The sequence below is a fragment of the Lichenostomus cassidix genome, chromosome 17 (genome assembly GCF_008360975.1).
Source record: "Lichenostomus cassidix isolate B80296 chromosome 17, HeHo_3.0, whole genome shotgun sequence".
NCBI classification, from domain to species: domain Eukaryota; kingdom Metazoa; phylum Chordata; class Aves; order Passeriformes; family Meliphagidae; genus Lichenostomus; species Lichenostomus cassidix.
This window is the reverse complement of record NC_139497.1, coordinates 4,507,781-4,524,279: the sequence shown is the minus strand read 5'-3', so window position 1 is coordinate 4,524,279 and position 16,499 is coordinate 4,507,781. Positions and strand designations below refer to the sequence as shown.

Here is a 16,499-nt window from a genome sequence, read left to right as displayed (position 1 = left end):
GGTTTGCCACAGTTCAGGTCATTGCTCAAAGCCATCACTGCTTGTCTCTGTGGAAATCTTTGTCCTTTTAGGTGCTGTAAAAGAGAATTACCTGCTCAAGCTGGGAACAGCCCTTCTCAGAGTGTCCTCAGAGGGCTGAGTGCTGATCTGCTGTCTGAGTGGGAGCTGAACCCCTCAAAACTTGAGGAGCAAGTCAAGAAATCAAGGACCTGGTGTGATCAAACCTCCACATGCTGCTTTTGTGTGGTCCTGGAGCACAATAAGGCTGTTCCAGCTCACAGAGCTGCTGTGTTTCCAGCTACTGACCCAGAGCATCCCTGTGCTCTCACTGTAGCCCATGCCAAGGGATAAGGATTTTATGTGAGGAAAGGCATGAAACTGTGTCGGGGAGGGTCAGGTTGGAATTAGGACAAGGTTTTTCCCCCAGAGGATGTTTGGACACTGAACAGGTTCCCAATGGAATGGTCATAGCCCCAAGGCTGCCGGAGCTCCAGGAGTGTTTGGGCAACAGGAGATATGGTGGGATTTTTGGGTTGTCCTGTGCAGGGCAGGAGTTGATTTCATGATCCTCGAGTGTCCCTTCCAACTCGGGATTTTTTGTGATTCCTTAGACCTGAAGCCACACTGGATCTCTGATACAGGAAAAGCATCGAAGCCCCTCACCAAGGGCCACCAGCCAGGCTCCACCATGGCTCGGCAGGGCCAGCCAGAGCCCATCCTGGCGACAGCGGTGTCTGTCCCCTCAGGGGCTGCCCCGGCGGGGTCTGTCCCCTCAGGACGGAGCAGGGCTGGCTCTGAGCAGGGCTGGTTCTCAGCCGCAGGTTCTGAGGCTCCCACCGCCCCAGAACATGTGGAAAATACAAGGTGAAAGGACACAGCCTTAAGCTGCGCCAGGGGAGGTTCGGGTTGGACATCGGGAGGAATTTCTTCACAGAAAGGGCGATTAGACATCGGAACGGGCTGCCCATGGAGGTTTGGAGTCACCGTCCCTGCAGGTGTTCGAGGAACGAGTGGACGCGGCGCTCAGTGCTGGTTGAAAAGGTGGTGACTTGTCACAGATTGGAGTCGATGGCTTCAGAGATCATTCCCAGCCTAACTGACTCTGGGAGGGAAAATAGAGTTTATTAGGCACAGCTGTGGCGGGGGAGGAGCCGGTGGGATGACCCGGAGCAGCGAGAGCCGCGGCCAGAGCGGCCCCGCCGGAAGCGGAAGCGGCGTGCGGCTCTCCCGGCGGGGCGCGGGCGGCGGGACCGCTGCCGCCATGGGGGACGATATGGATGTCGTTCCCGAGCGGGAGATGAAGGTAAGGCACGGGGAGAGCCGGGCGGGGCGAGGGGGCAGCCCGCAGGGAGGGCTGGCAGGCGGTTTGGCTCGAGCCGGGGGCCTTGGCGTGGGGGTGGAGGGGAGCGGGGCTTGGGGAGGACTCGGCCTGGGCTGGAGGGGCGGTGGGTTCTGGGGCAGGCTGGGTTGGGACCGCGGGGCTGACAGACCGGGGAGGTCGGCTCGGGACATAGCTGGGGCTTTTTGAGGCATCTTTGCGGTGTTTGTGAACCAGAATGCCAGGATGGGGCAGGTTGAAGGGACCGCAGTGGGTCCAACTTCCCAACTCTCTCAAACAGGATTTTCAGTTCCGAGCATTGAAGAAGGTTCGCGTCTTTGAATCTCCTGATGATCTCCCCAAAGAGCGCTCCAGTCTTCTCGCAGTGTCCAACAAATACGGGCTGGTCTTTGCTGGTGGAGGGACCAGCCTGCAGATCTTCCATACCAGGGATCTTCTCATGCAGAAACAGACAGGAGAAGATCCTAATAAAATTGGTGAGACACACTATCTCGTGGTTTTGGCAGAAACAGGTTTATATGGGATTTATGACATGGAACTCTTGGCTTCTGATATGTGTCACAGTCCTTGTCATTCTCTGTCAGGCACTTGAATTGCCACAGTTTCATTTGTGAGAAGGCAGGAACAATATTAGTAGCCATTCTTTGTTGGGTTGGTAGCCATTCTTTGAGCTGTGAGTCTGTGGATGTGTCAGGGATGTGTGTGAGTGGAGGGACAGAGTTCTCACACTGAGTTACCCACTCTGACTAAACAACTGTCCAGGAGAGGGGAAGCAACCACTGTTCCAGCACCTGAGTGCAAAATGGTTTTCATTCTCCTTAATAACTGTTCCACTCTGTACATACAATAACTAAAGCCAAAAATCTTTCCACTTATTATTACTCAGGTTACTGAGGAAGGAAAGCAACATTTTCTTTTCCTAGGAATTTGGCAACTCTCAAGACTGTATTGATAGAGATGAAGGGATTTGCTTTCATTCAGTTTTTCTACTGAAAACAGTTTTCTACATGTTACCTTTGATAGCTTCTGTTAGTGGGACTAAGGATTTTTGCATAAATTTGCTGTATTGTTTTACAAGAACAATTCTTGCTATTTAAACTTGTCCCTTCATTCCATCTTCCTTTCCTTTTGTGTTTTAAGTGGAGAATATTCAGAGTACCGTGGTTCCCATGAAGTTTCCTATGCAGCACCTGGCCCTGAGCTGTGACAATCTCACCCTGTCTGTCTGTATGATGTCCAGTGAGATTGGCTCCTTCATCAGCTTTTTTGATGTCCGCACGTTCCTAAATCAGGTACAGCACATGCCAAGTGGCTTTGGCTTTGGTTTGGGGGTTTTTTTCCAGAATACAGCAGAGGAGAGGTGTAGCTGGGCTGGGATTTTCTGTCTCTGTAGAGATGTCTTGTGAAGGAGTTGATCAGTAAGCTCAAAATCTGCTTGTTTTTATCAGTTGTGAATTTATAGGCAGATCAAAACTGCTTTGAACTATGACTTCAGGAGAGCTTGGTTTTGTGCTGTGCTCTTACTCTCTTGTGTATTCATTTTTCCTGAAAGGCAAAACAGCAGAAACATGCATTTGCTCATCACAAACTGGCCAAGGACTCAGGAAGCTCAGCCATGGTCAATGACCTGAAGTGGAACCCTGCCAGTCCCACCATGGTGGCCATCTGCCTGTCCGATGGCAGCATCTCTGTCCTGCAGGTCACAGACTCCGTGAAGGTCTATGCCACACTCCCGTCCTCTGCTGCTGTCACATCTGGTGAGTGGCAGCCTTGGAGGGCACTCAGAATGTTGGACACTGAGGAGCAGACACAGATTGAGAGGTGTATAAACACAGGCCGTTTGTCTCAGGAAGAGGTTTCATAAAATTCTTCACAAAAAAGGAAGGGTTTAAACACAGTGAGACTCAGAAAATGTGTTGCAATGGAATTACTCTTTCCTAGTTGATTGCAACAGCTGTGTCTTGTGAGTTATCAAATGTGCCCACCTGCGGTTTGTTTGACTCTCATTTCTGGGAAAACAAGCAAATTAGCATCATCACCTGTTGGGTTTTGACCTGTGCTATCTTGCTTTCCCTGTGACTGGATGACTCCTTGTTTAGTTTGGATTGATGATTTTTTGCAGTGGAAAAAGCCACAGTTTTAATTTACTGGTCCTGTTTTTGTGTGGCCTTGTAACTCTCCAGTTCCTTTGTGCTAATGAAGTCCTCTTTTTTTTTTTTTTTTCCTAGTGTGTTGGAGCCCAAAGGGAAAACAATTGGCTGCAGGGAGGCAAAATGGCACTGTGGTGCAATATCTGCCTGTAAGTATTACTGGTATTAAGGCCTTATGTCTTTTCAGATGTTTGAAATATGATATTTTACTGGTTTTGGTTTGGTTTTTTTTTTTTCATTTGGTTGGTTGTTTCTTGCTTCACAAACTACAGGATTTGGTTAGGTGGCACTTGGTGTTAGCCATGTGATGCTGCCCAAGTACTTCAGCAATATTCGAGTGTCTTAGGCCAGTATTTGGTTTAGTTTAAGGTTTGCCCTGGACACCGAAAAGTCGTGGTTTGAGTGGCCCATGATGAGTGTAAAGAATGAGTGAGTTGCTCTAAACCAGTTCTCTGGGCTTTCCACAAAATTTGAGGTTGGTTTGTTTATTGCCTTTTCTGTGTATTTAAGAATTGTTTTATTTGCAGAATCTGCAGGAGAAGAAAGTAATCCCTTGCCCTCCCTTTTATGACTCAGACAACCCTGTTAAAGGTACATATTTTTATTACTTTTTAGCTTTTTCTCCTTTAAAGTATTTTACTCGTTCTTCTCCCAGTTGTCTTTTGTTATAGAATCTGTATACCACTGCTTATGTGATTAGTGTGACTTTTTTGTGATTCTTAAGCTTGGTAGTTTAGGAGTTGGTTGCCATTTGTTTCTCATTTCCTTTTGTGTGCTGTACACAGTTAAAACCAACAAGGAAGTATTATTATAAAGTGTTTCTGGCTGAGGTATTTGCTCTCTCTTTCAGTTTTAGACGTGCTTTGGATTGGCACGTATGTCTTTACCATCGTGTATGCAGAGGCTGATGGGACACTGGAAATGTCTCCACAAGTGGTCATAGCCATATTGCCTGTAAGTGCCAGCAGTCACAATGACACAGGTGTTTGTTGCTTGTTCTTGGCTCTTGTTAATGGCAAGTTGCTGTTATTATTGACATTGGTCTCAAGTGGAGTTCGAGTTTGGTTCTGGTGTAAATCTTGGTTTTGAGGTTAGGGGGATTGGGTGGAGGAAGCAGAACCCACCTGAAAATCACTGTTCTCTGCTGAGATCAAATTATGACATTATTGGTGTATCCTGGTGCTGATGTATTTCTGGGAGATTACTTGGCTTGTGTGTTGAAAGATAAATTATCAATGTTTGTCTTACAGAAGAAGGAAGAGAAGCGACCAGAGAAGTTTGTGAATTTCATGGAGCCATGCTATACGAGCTGCACTGAGAGACAGCATCATTACTTCCTCAATTTTGTTGAGGAATGGTGAGTGGCAGGAATCATGGCAAGGTTTTTCCCTTGGTGTGCATGTCTGAGGGGTCAGTGCTTCTGCACAGATTGTGTTCCTCCTTTTTGTAGACCTTGCAGTGGTGAACTGTCATGTTAGTTTTAACCTGTTTGTGTCCTTGCTTACAGGGATCTAGTTCTGGCAGCTTCAGCAGCTTCCACAGAAGTCAGCATTCTTGCCAGGCAAGGGGATCAGGTAATGTTTCTATTTCATTTGTGGAATATGATTGGGTTGCATTTGTGCAAAAGTACACTCTTTTTCCCAGAAATGCAAGTATAACCTAATAAGACCTGGAATACAATGGGATGATGAATTTTTTTAAGATATCCCAAAACTAAACAAGCTCCTAAATTGTACAGAATCTTAAGCTAATTCTTAGATGAACAAGAGATGTGTGTTGTGAACCAAGTACCAGAAGTCTGTTTCTCATGATTGACTTGGCACTCTCAAAATCTCAAACTCACTATACTAAAGTGATTCACTTGAGGTCATCAGTTGAAATTAAGCATTAAAACTGTGTGACCTCTGACATGCAATGATACACGAGAAGTCACACAAATCTCTGAAGGTCCCTGATCTTTCTAGCATTTGTTAATCTGACAAACTTGAGTAGATACTCTCTAGCTGGTGTTTCAGCTGCTGTAGGCTAGAATGCTGAAGAAGGCTGGTCACAGGAAAGCAGTAGTCAATATAATAATAATTTTACTTTTTGCAGAATTGGGAATCGTGGGTTTTGGAGGATTCCAGCCGAGCAGAACTTCCTGTGACAGATAAAAGTGATGACACTCTTCCCGTTGGTGTTGCTGTAGACTACACCAGTAACATGCCCATCATGATCAGTAAGTCTTGTTAGTCTTTCTTGTGGAGTAGTCCAAAAATCTCAGTATATTTGATCTTTTTGAGGGGCAGCCTTGTGCTCAGAGTTCTGGGACATCATTCTGAGAGGGAGACCAACATACCTCCTGCTGTTTTTACCAAACCCACAGCACGTGGCCTTACTTCTGTGTAAGGATTCAGTGACTAAGTGTTAAATACAGTTCTTGCTTGGAGCTTTCAGCATCCTGGGATATGACACCAACAGACATGGCAAACAAAGCTCCTGAGTTCCATCTGTGTTCTCCAGAACTGGGATTATAGTGAGTTTAAAGGAGTTGTGTTCCAACACCAGGGATTTCAGGCTGCCTGTGAGGTGTTCTTTATTCTTGTCACTTGTGTCCTTTTGCAGAACTGTTTTGTATCAAGTACATTTGCACAGAACTAAAGGAAAAGGGGATTGGTTTCAGAGCCAGAAACAGCAAAGATCACTGGGGTGAATGTGTAGGTTTTAATTCAGCATTAAAGCACAAGGTCTGTACTGCCTAAACCCTGCTGTGCTCTACGTCTCCTCAGCTGCATTATTGGTGTACCTTCTGTGCTGTCTGAAGGTTCTTCAAAGTACCTTGTGAAATCTAAGCTATTGTGTTGTATCTTAGTGAATTCTGAGAATTCTTCCTTGAAGCCCAGAGACAGATTGAAATAGAGATGCCTTCAGGCAGAGTGGAAGGCACTGCAGTCAGGAGTTCCTGAAGAGCACAGGAGGGTGCCTGTTAACTGAGAACTTTACCTGAAAGAAAACCTACAGTAGGGAGTTAAGGTCAAACTTTATACTTGGATACCAAATTGAATTTGAAGCCTTTTCTCTGTTAATCTATACAGTTACTGGATTAAGGAATCTGTCAGGACAGATTTTTTAAAGCCTGCGTTGTGCTGCCTCAGAGTTTTTAGAAAGGTTTTTAAGGAAGCTTTTTGCTAACAGATTCTGTGTTCTCACACCGAATTTGACTCTACATTAATTGGCTTTGCAGTTCACAGCAAATTTAGGTTGTAAAGAAACCTGATTTGTCCTGGAGTTTGTTCCCATGTGGAAACTGTCCTTCCCTAGCATACTTTTCCTGAAGATCCATTAGGTAGAGAAACATAGCCATCCACTGCACTGCCTTACAAACAAGGCACCATGATTATAGCAGATTTTTCCTGCACTCTAGATTTGTTTTGTGGGTTTTTTTAAATTAAGCACAGTTCAACCATTGTAGAATTTCTTTTAGAACTGTAAGGAGTGTTCTGGGGCCTGTAACTGTGCTGAGAATTTTTGTACTGAAGGAGACTCACAAAGCAGCTTCATAAAGCACAAGTATTTTATATCAGTGGTTCAGATCATGAGAATATTTATTTGATGTTGGCTTTCTTTAAAGTTAAAAAGCTTCCTATGTAGCAATTCTGTTTTGTACTTTATGCACATGAATGTTAATGAGGTGACAGGACCCAATGGAATGTGGGGATTGCTGAAAGGAATTGAAAGAGGGAGCAGAGTATCAGTGAGGAAAAAGGACTGCTTTAAAATCTGAAAAAGCTTGGCACAGGAATTCATGGGTGAAAGTTGGGCTTTGTCATTCAGGAGATGACATTTGATTGTCAAAATAAGCCTTTTATGAAACATGAAGTCAGGAACAGAAAGGAACACAAAAGGAAAAAGAGAGCTGAGCGTTGACAGAGAAGCAAGGGAACAAAGACAAATGAAAGCAAGAAGGGAGAAATGTAAGAAATACTGTGTGAAGAAAGTCACATGAAGGTGGCAATTCCAGTAGTAGCAGAACAGGAAGCTTTGACTGCAGGACTTACATGTGTGATCTCTGGCAGGTGATGAGAAGATCCTTGCTCCAGCTCCAGTTCTGATCCTGCTCTCTACAGATGGTGTGCTCTGCCCGTTTTACATGATCAACCAAAACCCAGGGGTCAGGTCACTTATTGTGACCCCGGAGCCACTGCAGTTGGTGGGGGAGAGAGTTCCAAAGTCAGTAGGTGAGTGCTCCAGTGGGTGTGGGGAACACTTGGATTTGTGGATCTTTGTCATACTGATCTGTCAGTTCAGTAATCAGTCATGTATGTGGCCACAGAAAACATTTTTTCTTTATAATGGGGAGCAGTTCTTGGGTGTTTTAAGCTCCCAGGACGGTTCTGTCTTTTGTGCATCAGTGTGAAATTATCTAGTCCTGTTCACTGAATCACAGAATCCTTTAGTTTGGGAAAGACCTCTAAGATCATTGAGTCCAATATTTAAACCTGTTTGTGGGATTTTAAGCATTTTACAGGCTGTGCATTTGGGCTCTCCTGTGCAATCAGCCTTTGGAGAGCAGGGCCAAAGCAGTTTTAGGAGGCTCTTTGCCCAGCTTTGAGGTGAATGATTCTGACTGCAGCAGTGACTGCAGGCTCTGCATCAGGACAAGGACCAAGCCCTGTGCAGACCCAAAACGTGGTCTGCACACTTCAGACAGGGAATGGTTTTCCTCCGTAGTTTTGCCAGAGAAGGTCATGATAGGAACTAAGGCTTTTGGCTGCAGCAAAATCCTATTTAAACAAAATCCTATTTAAATCCTATTTAAAGATCTCTTCAGCACCGTGAAAATTGTGTCAGCAGGTGAAGAAGAGTAGTTTTGTTTGAGTTATAGATGTATTGCCCTGTGTAGTGTGATGTAGGCAAGTAAGATGATTGTTTCCTTGTCTGCATGCATGGAGGAATAATTGCAAATGCACCATTTTCTTCCCTATGCCCAAATTTGCTTCTCCTTCCCCAGCCAGAATGCTGTTGTTTGGCAGCCTGCCTCCCTGCAGTGCTGGCTAACTTGTGTGCTGACTGTCTGTTTTATTTGAGATGGCAGGAACCTCATCCAAATCAATGGAGGAAGGTGAAGCTTTTTCACAGGAAACTGCAGACAACATTAATCTGGGCAGATTGTTGTACTGATTGTGACTTTGTACAGTTTCTGTATCACTTGCTGGGTTTGGGGACTGGAAGCCCAGCTCTGCCATCTCTCTTCCTCACTGTCCAGTGGGAGAAGCAGTGCTGAGCTGTCCCCATCAAACAGATTAGGCCTTGCAATACCTCCTGTCACTAGTCAGTGCAGCCACATGAGCCTCCTTTTTCCCGTTTGTCTTTCTGCAGGAAGTACTGCCACAACTCCAACCACTCCTCCGACTTCTCTAAAGCCTGAGCCAGTACCAGGTGTTACTCCCACTGTGCCCACCTCAAGTCAGCCTCCAGCAGGGAGTGGAGCAGCTGTTTTTTCCTTCATGCCTTCAGCTGTGAAGATTCCTGGCTCCACAGGCAGTGATCCTCTACCGTATTCCTTTACCTCTGATGCCTCCAAGCAAGCCCAGACTCCTGCTCTGACTGGAGCAGCAACATTCTCTTTCTCCTCTGCTTCTTCCAAGGCATCCGTGGCTCCTGCTTCTGTAGGCACCACTACAACAGCTACTGCCACCTCCTTTCCTTTTGGATCCATGAACTTTAAACCAGCTGCAGACAGCTCGTCTGGGCCATCGCTCTCCACAGCACCTGCTGCACAGAAGTCATCTTTTGCACCTTCAGCTTCTTCAGTCAAAGTGAACCTCAATGAGAAGTAAGTAGATTCAGTAGTGAATGCAGGGGCTGGATACTTGTTAAGTTGCTGCAGGCATGGATGATGTGTGGTAGTTCTGGAGATGGTGTCTGGCTTTTTGCCTTGCCAGCTGTTCCCCATGTTCCCAAGAAAGCACTGAGGAAGCTCCTCTTTATCCAGGATGTAGCTGTCTTGGCTGTGAAAACCCCCTAGTGCTTCCCATGCCAGAGGTTATGTTCATGGGCATGGTACTAGTCAAGGGACAGTGCCAAAAATCAGACTGATAAATTGCCAGAGACTTAGAGGGTTTTTTATATATTTGTCTCACAGGCATCAAACAGTGATTCCGTGCTTTGGTTTGTTGCAAATCATGGCTAAAGATTTAGCCATGATGGAATGCTGGGAAATCCCTTCTGTCTGGACTGATTTAGTGGGGTGGTGATAGCACAAGTTTCTCTTGACTGTTTGTGGAAGATTCCTTACCCCCAGCTTGAGAGGAAGCTGAAGCCACAGTTGCTTTGCTACTCTGTGTTCAGCAGAGAAAGTGCCAGACCTTTTGGTTCTGTTCTTAAATGGACACTTGCTCACTGAGCACAGGATTTGGAATCTTCAAAGCTTGTTCACACCAACTGAAAAAAACTAATATTGATTAGAAATGATGCAAAATGGGTTTGAGTGAGTGTTCTCAGATGTCATACACCCACTCTTCCCTCCAACTCCTGAGACTTGCTCTCTATTTTTAGAAAAAGTGGTTTAAAACACAGAGCTGTGTTAATTGGAGCTGCTTTTTAAGGAGAAGAACTTTCATGTAAATGCATCACAGGAAATTTCTGATGGTTCCAATGATTATTTTTTAATTAGAAAAAATCTTTACTACACCAGGATCTGATGGGAGCTCTTAGGGCTTTTTATATTTTGTGTATAAAGCAAATGATATGCCAGTGAATTGGCTGAATGTTTAAATTGGCTGCCTTGAGGAGCTGAGTTTGCAAATGAATAGAAATCCATATTTTCTTGCAGAATTTCTGTTTGAGCCTTGCTGAGAGGATGACAGTGAAGGGCAGCTCAGATTTGCTATAGTTGGGGCAAAATGATGAGATGCATTTGAAGCAGGGTAGTACTTTTTGCTGGCATTTAGCTTTTGCTCCTGGGGGGATCTAAGATAGAAGTCTTTGTGGTTCCATGTATGCAGAAATAATCCTGAATGGCTCCTTCCCACTATCCTCAGAAGTTGCACTTGTGATTTTGTATCTGAAGCTTGAGTTGTTGCTGATCCCTCATTTCTTCATTCTGTTGCAGGTTTGCTGCTGTAGACACCTCTTCTCCCACCAGCAGCAGTGGTCAATGCACTTCCACCATGTTTTCCTTCTCAACCACTTCCAAAACTGCTCCTGGAGGTTCTCTGAGCCAGTCCACTCCTGTCACAGCCCCTCCTGCCACACCACTGAAGACTTCATCCCCTGTGCCCACCACAGGTAGGAGTCTGTCCATATTGTTGGGAATAATGCATTATAAACAACGTTTAAAAAGTTGTAGGACACAGTGAGTTTCATTTGGCTTCTTTCTTGTTTTTCCTACTGCTTTTCCTGCTGTAGAGGCCCTCCTGGTTGGCACACCATCATGATGTGAATCACTTAGTCTTGCAACTGAGCAGTTTTTCCATTTGTGCTCTTTATTCTTCAGAGAGCCATGTGTGAAATAATTACATTCAGCTGTTTAAGTTCACCCAGGAGCTTTGGCATTTTCAGTGCTCTTATTGGGAATGTTTCTGGGCAGTCACACAAATCAGTGTCTTACCTTCCATCTGCATTTATTATGATTAGAGTTCAAAGTAGTCACAGAGAGGTTGGATGGAAGTGAAAAGGCACCTGAGGAAGGTGTGTTCTTGCATTGGGGCCCATAACACTACTGTTTTTGGATTATCAGTGATGATTGTGTTTCTCATCACAGCCTGCTTTCTCAAGATTTGTATAAGTTCATAAATTACTGTTCTTCTTAAATTCCAGTGGCACGTCCTGCTCAAAATACTCCTTCAGCTTCCTTGGTACAGAAGAGCCCCAAAATCACCCCATCAGCAGCAAAGCCAAGCTCTGCTCAGGTAACAGGAACTTGACTGGGTGCTTTGGAGGGTGAATGTTTTGCATGGTCCATGAATTGCTTAGAATTCCTTGGACTGAACTAATGTTCATAGGTCAAAGAATTAACTTTTGGCTTTGAAATAGTAGCAAATCTGTGGTTTTGAAACAATGCTCTCTGCATGTTTGTAGAGAGCTGTATTTTGACCTATGTTGTTAGAACCAGAGTGTCTGGTGTCTGAATGAAGTTTCTAACATCAGGCCTTTTTTGATATTTTAATCTCCCTGTTGCAATGGATGTATCCTTAATACTGGTTTTGGTTTTATCTTTTTTTTTTCCCCAGAGCAAATCAGCACTCCCCAGCACAGCTTTAGAGAAACAGACCCACCAGTGGAAGGAGTCAGACCCAGTCATAGCAGGAATCAGAGAGGAGGTGAGATTTTCAAGCAGTTTTCTTCATAACACCACACAGGCACTTCAGTTCAGCTATGTTCTGATGGTGTCTGTAAGTAGTTTAGAAATCAGAATGGAAATTTTTCCTAAGATTATTAGCTTGGTTTGTAGTTGCTATTTGTTTGTCCTGTTCAGTCATCCTCAGTCACTTTGCTGAGAAGGTGGAGTATTCTTTCTTATTTTCAGGAAGAATTTCCTGCTTTTGCTTCAAAGTGCCAGGTGTTTATGGCATAGCTGACGCATGATCCAAGAGCTGTGACATTTGTTCCAGACCCTGCTGTATTTTCAGTGGCTGCCCTTTCTTCTGCTTGACTTTGCAGATTGCACATTTTCAAAAGGAGATGGAGGAGCTGAAGGCCAGGACTTCCAAAGCCTGTTTCCAGGTTGGAACTCCAGAGGAAATGAAGATGTTGCGAACTGAGTCAGATGATCTTCACACCTTCCTCTTGGAAATTAAAGAGACAACAGAGGTGAGCAGAGTATCTTCAAACTGTGAGCCAGCACTGTCTGTTCCTCACCTGATGTTCCTCCTTAATCTGCTACAACTGAACTGTAGATGGAACATCTGACTCTGCTGCATTAATGTGGGGGTGACATTGCCTTTGTGCTTTCAGGCAGATGCTTGCAGGAGTCCTCATGCTAGAGATGGCTGTGGAAAATGTTACTTTGAGCCTTGTCCCATCTGTTCGATTTCTCTTTGCAGTCACTTCATGGAGATATCAGCATTCTGAAGACAACCTTGCTGGAGGGATTTGCAGGGGTAGAAGAGGCTAAAGAACAGAATGAACAGAATCGTAGCTCGGGGTATTTACACTTGCTCTATAAGAAACCTTTGGATCCCAAGAGTGAAGCTCAGCTTCAGGTATGAATCATGTCAGTCAACTCCTGATAGAGAGTTTTAAATAAAATAAAACTGCTTGTAGTGCCCAGCATTGTTGTTCTATGTTGAAACTAGAAACTAGACTATGTTGAAACAGCAAATACTTAAAGTGTGGTGAGCATTGTTTTCCATGAGTTTGCAAGAAATGCTGAAAATCCTCTCCTAAAGCTCCTCTCTGTTGCTGCCATTTGCAACATGGAATCATTTTGCATGATTCGAAACTCCTTCTGAAGGGATGTAGTTCACCTGAGATTCAAGTCTATTCTAATCTTAGAATGTGACTCTTGACATCCTGTTCCTTCTCAGCCTGTAGTGTTTGCTCAGGGATTTCAGATAAAAGAATGTTGGGGTTTTTTCTACACTTTATAGAAGAGTTCTTGGAATTATTTTTATCTTCAGCAAGTGCCTTATGGAACAATTTGATGATTTATTATGACTTACAGAATTGTGTGGTTAATTTCATGGATGGTGGAGCATAAAGCTTAATGATATTCTAAAAGCTGGGGCACAAAGGAAAATAACCAGCAGTACAAAAAGAGGCTTTCAAAGACAAGAAAGAAAGTAGGGGTGAAGCACTTTTTGTTACAGCTCTGGTGATGAGGGCTCTTTAACCCTAAGCAAAATAGAGTGAATGTGCCCTACAAATGATACTTGGTCTTTTATACACTGATTAAGTTCCCCTCAAGAGGTTTGACTGGCAGGCTGAAGGCATAATTGAATGTCATCTTTGTGGCAGTAGGTATCAAGACCATGCACAGTTATTAGAAACCAGCTGACCCAAAGTAATTTCTTTTAGGTCTGATGTCTAATCTTCACCTGGATTCTGTTGATTGATTCACAGTCTTAATTGCATGCCTTCTTTGATGTCCACCATGTCTCTGTGACACTTAAAGCATGTGCTTGAGACTTCAGAGAAGTGATAATCTTGAAGTATGTGTTTCACTGTGTAGAGAAAGGACTATGAGGAAAGAATAACACAGTGGGAGAGAAGTGGAAGTGGATTGGAGTGGAAGGAGAGAACTTTTGGGTCAACTTTGTGAAAGTTTATGAGAAAGCTCTGCTCCAACTCTTAAATTTTGGTAGTGTTTAACACTAAGCCCACAGCAGGACTGGATCTGCTTTCAGGCTGGGGATGTCCCACTAGAATTTCAAGCTATATCTTGAAAACGTTTGCAGTGGAATTCTTCCCAAGCTGTGATCCTTGGTTGCTTCATTGTACTTAAGTGAACATTCTGTTGAGATGATCTGAAACCAACCTCAGTTCCCATTTTCATTTTGCACGGTTGGAGTTCAAGCCGTAGCCCTGCCATGCCACCAGGAGGGATCACAGGAATGAGGCTGAATTCTGGGTTTGTTTAGGGAGCAGGGATTGAGGCCAGAGGTCTCTGGCTTAGCTGCTGCAGTTGTGCAACTATGTGGTCATGGATAAGTCACTTTACTCTACATCCTTTTTATTTATTTTTATTTTCCTACCTATAAAAGTCAAATTAATTCCTTGCCTTAATGTGGGAGGTGTGAGCATTTGTGAGTGCTTTCATGAATCATAGTCTGTGAATGCTGACATCCTAGAGCCGTGTGAATAGCCTGCAAAGCTTTGATCACTTATAATTGTTAGAAGTTTCAATGTTGTAAGATGGGAGCAAATGACTCATGTTCTGGAAGTGGCATTTGAAATAAGGATTGTTTTGTACAATGCCTGATGTTTGTAAAACCCTTTTTGTAAAGACCTGGCAGTGCTTTGCAAATATTAAGGACAGTATTATTTTTAATTGAGGGCAGGGGTAAAATGTCCAGGCCAAACCCTGTGTGTGCCCCATTGATTGTTATGTAAATTTTCACTATGTTGGGTTCTGTTGTACTGGTAAAACTTTCCAGGCAGAAATACGGGCAAGTACTGCCTGGCTTGGACTGAATGAGCCCAAAGATTCTTCGGTTTCTTCAACTGAAACTGAGATTTCTGAAGTGAATTAAAAACTCACTTTGCTTTGCATGGCAGGAAATCCGGCGCTTGCACCAATACGTGAAGTTTGCTGTTCAGGATGTGAATGATGTCCTGGATTTGGAGTGGGATCGCCACCTGGAACAGAAGAGAAAGCAGAAGTGAGTAATTGAAACTGGAGTACAGAACTACTGCAAAGAACACATCAGTGAATTGGGAATTAGCCTTTAATCAACAGACAGAAACCTTTTCCCGTTTTTTTTCCATCTTTTTCAAGAGGTCTGGCAGTAAAGCTTGGCTAAGACTCCTAATAGGAGCCATAGGTTCAGACTCTCTGGCTTCTTCCATGTTACAAGCTTGTTGTGTCTCTGTGTACAGTGCAAATAATGTTTATAGCAAAAAACAGTAAGCTGTATAGAAATTTATTGATGGCAGCTAATGAAACCTTTCTAATAGATAAAACATCTTGAAGCAAATGAGCTACATGAATAGACTGGCAGCATATCCACAGGAGAAATACACATTTGAGATGGACTGAACTGCTTTGGTGTTTGACCTCCTTGAGTTTCAGTAGCCAGAACCACTGAACCACTAAACCACTGGTGTTTGCTTGCCTGCCTCTGACCCAGATACACAGAATGGTCCTTATCCCTGACTCTTTATCTGATCTCTGCAGGCGTCTGGTAGTCCCTGAGCGAGAGACTTTGTTCAACACCCTGGCAAATAACCGGGAAATCATCAACCAGCAGAGGAAGAGACTGAACCACCTGGTGAACAGCCTGCAGCAGCTCCGCCTCTACAACCAGACATCTCAGTGGAGTGTCCCCAGTGACACACCTCTAAACAGTGCTCAGAGGTATATGAAACATGAATTCTTCCTGTCTTGCTCCCAGAGAATCTGCATCCTCCAGAGAATGTTTTGTGGGCATGGTATGAGAGGACAGGATGTCCTAAAGATTATACTGAACCATGCCCAGGTAATACAGAAGTTCAGCGTTTATATTCTGGGACACACTGTTTGATGCAGAAACTTTCCCTGTAAGTTAAGGGGTTTTATACTGAAGAGGATAATAAAGCCTCTAGGCTGAGGTACTGCTGGTTTTCTGACTTCAGGGGAAGAAGTGAAAGGCTCTTGAAGTTTCCAAAATAGTTCAAGATGCATGTGTTTAAATCACACGGTATCTGGAGGAGCCAATTGTTCTTGCAGATACACCAATGGTTCTACTGGCTGCTTTGGCCCAGTTTTGCTTCTGCTTTGGTTGGTTTCTTTCTGCTGATGGTGTTTTTTTCACTGCTCTGCCTTGTCCCAGTTTTGACAGTGACCTTGAAAGCCTGCGCAACGATTTGATGAAAACTACTTTGAAATCACATGCCAAACCTCTGCCTAAAGCACCTGGTAATTTATTCTTTCTCCCTGGCATTCACACAATAAATGTGAATTGCTTTTTTTTATTTTACTTGCAGTTTGACTATGGACTAATAACTGTCTTCCATTTTCCAGCTAAGTTATCCCCAGTGAAGCAGGCACAGTTGAGGAATTTCCTAGCCAAGAGGAAAACTCCACCAATTAGGTCTACAGCTCCAGGTAAAGCTTTAGTTCCCATAGTTGTCTGAAATGCTTTCCAGGAGGTTGACTTACCTGCTGTGGGACTGAGTCCTGGAATTGGCTTTTGACTTCTCAACCCCTTTTGACTTCCCACATCTGTTCTAACAATTGCCTTCAACTGCTGTCTGGTTGAAGGCTGCCTTTCCAGGGAGGTAAAAGTCAAATCCTATCAACGCAGAATTAAAACAAGTCCACAGGAGAGCATCCTAAACCAGGGTGCATTTGTCTGGCTGTTACACTGGATGGTTCCCTCAACCTAATA

At 44.1% G+C, this 16,499-nt stretch overlaps 1 protein-coding gene across 2 annotated transcripts in view; it reads left to right on the top strand.

Moving 5' to 3' along the window:
• Nucleotides 1-1,179: 1,179 nt before the first annotated feature.
• The window catches only part of NUP214 (nucleoporin 214), a 37,644-nt gene continuing 22,324 nt past the window's right edge, over nucleotides 1,180-16,499 (top strand). For both annotated transcript variants that reach the window (XM_085076991.1, XM_085076990.1), the window contains exons 1-21: nucleotides 1,180-1,303; nucleotides 1,620-1,815; nucleotides 2,480-2,631; nucleotides 2,892-3,096; nucleotides 3,568-3,638; nucleotides 4,017-4,080; nucleotides 4,340-4,443; nucleotides 4,740-4,846; nucleotides 4,997-5,063; nucleotides 5,584-5,707; nucleotides 7,545-7,706; nucleotides 8,848-9,304; nucleotides 10,583-10,758; nucleotides 11,290-11,381; nucleotides 11,703-11,792; nucleotides 12,133-12,282; nucleotides 12,516-12,674; nucleotides 14,689-14,792; nucleotides 15,308-15,487; nucleotides 15,942-16,027; nucleotides 16,133-16,216. In XM_085076991.1, the coding sequence (XP_084933117.1) occupies nucleotides 1,262-1,303; nucleotides 1,620-1,815; nucleotides 2,480-2,631; nucleotides 2,892-3,096; nucleotides 3,568-3,638; nucleotides 4,017-4,080; nucleotides 4,340-4,443; nucleotides 4,740-4,846; nucleotides 4,997-5,063; nucleotides 5,584-5,707; nucleotides 7,545-7,706; nucleotides 8,848-9,304; nucleotides 10,583-10,758; nucleotides 11,290-11,381; nucleotides 11,703-11,792; nucleotides 12,133-12,282; nucleotides 12,516-12,674; nucleotides 14,689-14,792; nucleotides 15,308-15,487; nucleotides 15,942-16,027; nucleotides 16,133-16,216 (2,872 nt within the window). In that variant the 5' untranslated portion in view covers nucleotides 1,180-1,261. The remainder of the gene's footprint in view (nucleotides 1,304-1,619; nucleotides 1,816-2,479; nucleotides 2,632-2,891; nucleotides 3,097-3,567; nucleotides 3,639-4,016; nucleotides 4,081-4,339; nucleotides 4,444-4,739; nucleotides 4,847-4,996; nucleotides 5,064-5,583; nucleotides 5,708-7,544; nucleotides 7,707-8,847; nucleotides 9,305-10,582; nucleotides 10,759-11,289; nucleotides 11,382-11,702; nucleotides 11,793-12,132; nucleotides 12,283-12,515; nucleotides 12,675-14,688; nucleotides 14,793-15,307; nucleotides 15,488-15,941; nucleotides 16,028-16,132; nucleotides 16,217-16,499) is intronic.